We start from the raw sequence: 3873 nt of genomic DNA on the forward strand, positions 1-3873 counted from the left end.
CTTTATTTATTTGACAGAGAGAGAGATAGCGAGAGCAGGAACACAAGCGGGGGAGTGGGAGAGGGAGAAGCAGGCTTCCCGCGGAGCAAGGAGCCCGATGTGGGACTCAATCCCAGGACCCCGGGATCATGACCTGAGCCGAAGGCAGACGCTTAACGACTGAGCCACCCAGGCGTCCCTTCATCATCACTTTTTTTTTTTTAAAGATTTTATTTATTTATTTGACAGAGAGAGACACAGTGAGAGAGGGAACACAAGCAGGGGGAGTGGGAGAGGGAGAAGCATGCTTTCCGTGGAGCAGGGAGCCCGATGTGGGACTCGATCCCAGGACCCTGGGATCATGACCTGAGCCCAAGGCAGACGCTTAACGACTGAGCCACCCAGGCGCCCCTTTATTTTTGAACATTTAAGTTATTTGTAACTTTTTAAATTATTGGATAACTTAAGCTAACTAATATTTAAGTTATTTGATAACCTAAAATAATGGCTAAGATGAATATTATTGTGCCACATCTTTGCATACTTTTCTGTTCACTAAAGATGTTGGGAAAGAGATTGCTGAGTCAAAGTATAATTACATTTACATTACAAAGTTCGCCCCAGAAAGGTTGAATCAATGTATACTCCTACAAGTAGCTTAAGGATATCAACCCTTTCCTTCCATATCCTTTCCTGAAAGACTTGCTTTCTTCCTTTATGATGGGACCATTTCCCATTTCTTCTTGCAAAGTCGGAATCACTTGCTGCTACCTGTACTACTACAGAAGTCCTTGGGTGTCTCCTGAGAGGCTGATTGCAGCCATGCCTGCCTCCAGATGAGTGCCTTGAATATGCTTTTCCCTGGTGTCTTGGCAATACCAGCTATTTTGGTGCTCCAAAAAGACCATTTCATATTTTATCCTCTTGAATGAGCGGTAGGGATGAATCATTGCCCCATTTCAAATATAGGGGACCTTTGGAGACTGGGCATACAGTGGAATCCTGGGTGACTAAAGGGAGTACAAATCAGGAATTGTGTGATTGACTCTTGTCTCCCAGAGTGAAGGGAACATTTCTGTGTAGGTGGCTGCCTTACTGTCAGGGAAGTTCCAGAGTCTGATTGAGAAGTTTTATATCATCGATTGCCGCTATCCATATGAGTACCTGGGAGGACACATCCAGGTGAGGTTACATTGGGGACATTAGTGGGCAGGGGCTGGAGGTAGCTCTTTAATGAGAAGAGTATGTGGACAAAAGTCCTATGAACTCCAGAACCAAGGCAGAGGTTCTACTTTTGGAGCACATAAAGGCTGCAAGTCCTCATTCCTGTTCTAATTCTGTATACCTTGGGTAATTTACTTTCCCTTTCCCTCCTAGACCAATCTCCTTTTATTCTGTTGGAGCCAAGGGCTCCTACTTGGAAATAAAATATTAATCCAAAGACTGAGAAGCACTTTGCAGACACTCATAGACATTCTTCACAATGATTCCTGCAGATTTAGGGGGGGTCAGATCTACAAACATTTATTGAGTACCTACTACATGCCAAGCTCATGGTAGACCTTGGGGATAGACACAGAGATATAATTAGATCTTATGCCCTGAAAGTGCTTACAGTCTAGACTTCCTGGCCCAAATATCCCAAGATGGTATCCCAGTTATTTCTAAGTGTTGGAACTATCCACAGCCCCTTAAGAAAATACTGAAATTTTTCTACAGGGAGCCTTAAACTTGTACAGTCAGGAAGAACTGTATGACTTCTTTCTGAAGAAGCCCATTGTCCCTCTGGACACCCAGAAAAGAATAATCATCGTGTTCCACTGTGAATTCTCCTCAGAGAGGGGTCCCCGAATGTGAGTGTCTACATGGGTTTGGGTGGGTGTTAGAAATGGCCCTTGAATTGGGACTTAAAACCAGAGAACCTTCCCAGACCAGTACAGACAGAGACTGGAATGAATGAATGCATTCTTTCCATTGTAGTTTAAAGGTTAGGGAGGTAGAAAGAAAGGTTTCTACAATTTAAAAGTTTGGAGCAGTGAAGGAAAAAGGATTGGGAATGAGGAGGAGAAAGAGTGACTGCTTGAATCTTGTTTTGCAAAGACAGATCTGGAGGTCCTTTTGGGTTACCCATAGTCTTTTTTCTTCCTTCCCCTCCCCAGTGAATGGCACATGGAATCCTGACTTTGCTTCTTTCCACCCACCCACCTCTGGGTTTTCTCTAAAGGTGCCGCTCTCTGAGAGAAGAGGACAGGGCTCTGAACCAGTATCCTGCATTGTACTACCCAGAACTATATATCCTCAAAGGGGGCTACAAAGACTTCTTTCCAGAATATACGGTAAAGGATGGGGCATATGGGGCAACAGGAGAGCTCAGGTTTGGGGGGAGCCAACTTGAGCATGCAACTTCCATGGCCTGCAAAGCCCTCTGAGAGGAAACTACTTCTCCTTCTTAGCTACCACCAGCAGCATCTCTATTATACCTCGTAGGAAGTTCTGGAGACTAGAGTATCCCTTACTTTGTCCCCTACCTTTCAGGAGCTGTGCGAACCACAGAGCTACTGCCCTATGCATCATCAAGACCATAAGGCTGAGCTGCTGAGGTGTCGAAGCCAGAGCAAAGCATGGGAAGGAGAGCGGCAGCTGCAGGAGCAGATTGCCTTACTGGTGAAGGATGTGAGCCCATGATAGTGGGTCAGTGGTTGGCTGTCTAGGAGTCACCAAAAGACACTGTAGAAATGCTGAGCAGAAAGAGGCCATGTTGTATGTGGCTAAACCCAAGATTGTTAAAAGATGTCTGCAAACCAACAAGATGCCAAGCTAATGAAATTCCAGGCCTGGGTGTTGGTTTTAGCAGAGCTGCTGGCTGGTGACTGAGTCCTGGAGCTGGCTCTAGAAGGCTGTAGCCTTGAGTTATATGGAGATTTGTTGCTTTGGGAAGTGTTTGCATTCTCTTCCCATTTAGACTTGTCTTCTCACAAGCCAGCCAGCGCTTTCCCTGGTCTTCTGCCTGTGCAAAGAGTTGCCCATCTTCTTTCTCTGTACTTGCCTTCTTTGTTTCCTTCTCTCTCTTTTTCTTAAATGGGAAAATAAACACTACAGAATGAGAGATTTGATTGTGAGCCCAGTCTACTCCTAGAAGATCTTTATAAGAAAGAGATCACCAAATTAGTCTCCTTCAGAAAAAGGTGTAACAATCTTGATTTATAGTTGAGGCCAAGGTGCTTTTCTCTAGACCAGTGGTTCTCAGATTTGGGCCCTGGACCATAGGGATCATCTGAACTTGTTTGAAATGTAAATTTTCAGGCCTCACAGCAGACCCACTAAATCAAAACCTCTGAGGGCTCAGAATTTGGGGTTTTAAAATTTTTCCCTTTCAGGTGATTCTGATGCATGCTGAGGCTTGAAAACCACTGCTCTGGAATTAAGGAAAAGCTTTTTTTTCTTCTTTTTTTTAGCAAGGGGTGGGGTAGTGGGGAGAGGGAGAGAGAGAAAGAATCTCCCTGCCCAGCTCAGAGCCCGAGGCAGGGCTCACTTAACCAATTGAGCCACCCAGGCGCCCCTTAAGGAAAACCTTTCAAGTTGTATTCTTTAGCGGTATCTCAGCTTTCCTTTCCTGGACCATTCCAAGTATGGGATACCTTAAAAGTGTGCCCCACACTCAGCACTCTGTGATAACTAGGCGCAGAAAACCAAGGTGATTGGCATCTCTAAATCAGGTTATAGGTGAGTTGGGCTTTAAAAGATTCCTTATCTACAACCTCAATGGAATTTTGACTTTTCCCATTTCCCAACTCTTTCCTTGACTTCATTTTACATCTCACAGAGATGACTTGGGATAGTTGGAAGTAGAGATATGTTCTGTCTGAAGGTAGGAATAAAAGGATAGAAAAGTAG

At 44.7% G+C, this 3873-nt stretch overlaps 1 protein-coding gene across 10 annotated transcripts in view; it reads left to right on the forward strand.

Moving 5' to 3' along the window:
- Positions 1-3087, forward strand: part of CDC25C (cell division cycle 25C) — a 35371-nt gene extending 32284 nt beyond the window's left edge. For 8 of the 10 annotated variants that reach the window (XM_081826994.1, XM_081827000.1, XM_081827003.1 and 5 more), the window contains 4 exons: positions 1063-1161; positions 1699-1832; positions 2204-2315; positions 2515-3087. In XM_081826994.1, coding sequence (XP_081683120.1) covers positions 1063-1161; positions 1699-1832; positions 2204-2315; positions 2515-2664 — 495 coding nt within the window. In that variant the 3' untranslated portion in view covers positions 2665-3087. The remainder of the gene's footprint in view (positions 1-1062; positions 1162-1698; positions 1833-2203; positions 2316-2514) is intronic. The other 2 variants (XM_081827002.1, XM_081826998.1) reach the window with 1 other exon arrangement.
- The last annotated feature ends 786 nt before the right edge of the window (positions 3088-3873 follow it).

The sequence above is a fragment of the Leptonychotes weddellii genome, chromosome 7 (genome assembly GCF_054177405.1).
Source record: "Leptonychotes weddellii isolate Sample4059 chromosome 7, ASM5417740v2, whole genome shotgun sequence".
NCBI classification, from domain to species: Eukaryota; Metazoa; Chordata; class Mammalia; order Carnivora; family Phocidae; genus Leptonychotes; species Leptonychotes weddellii.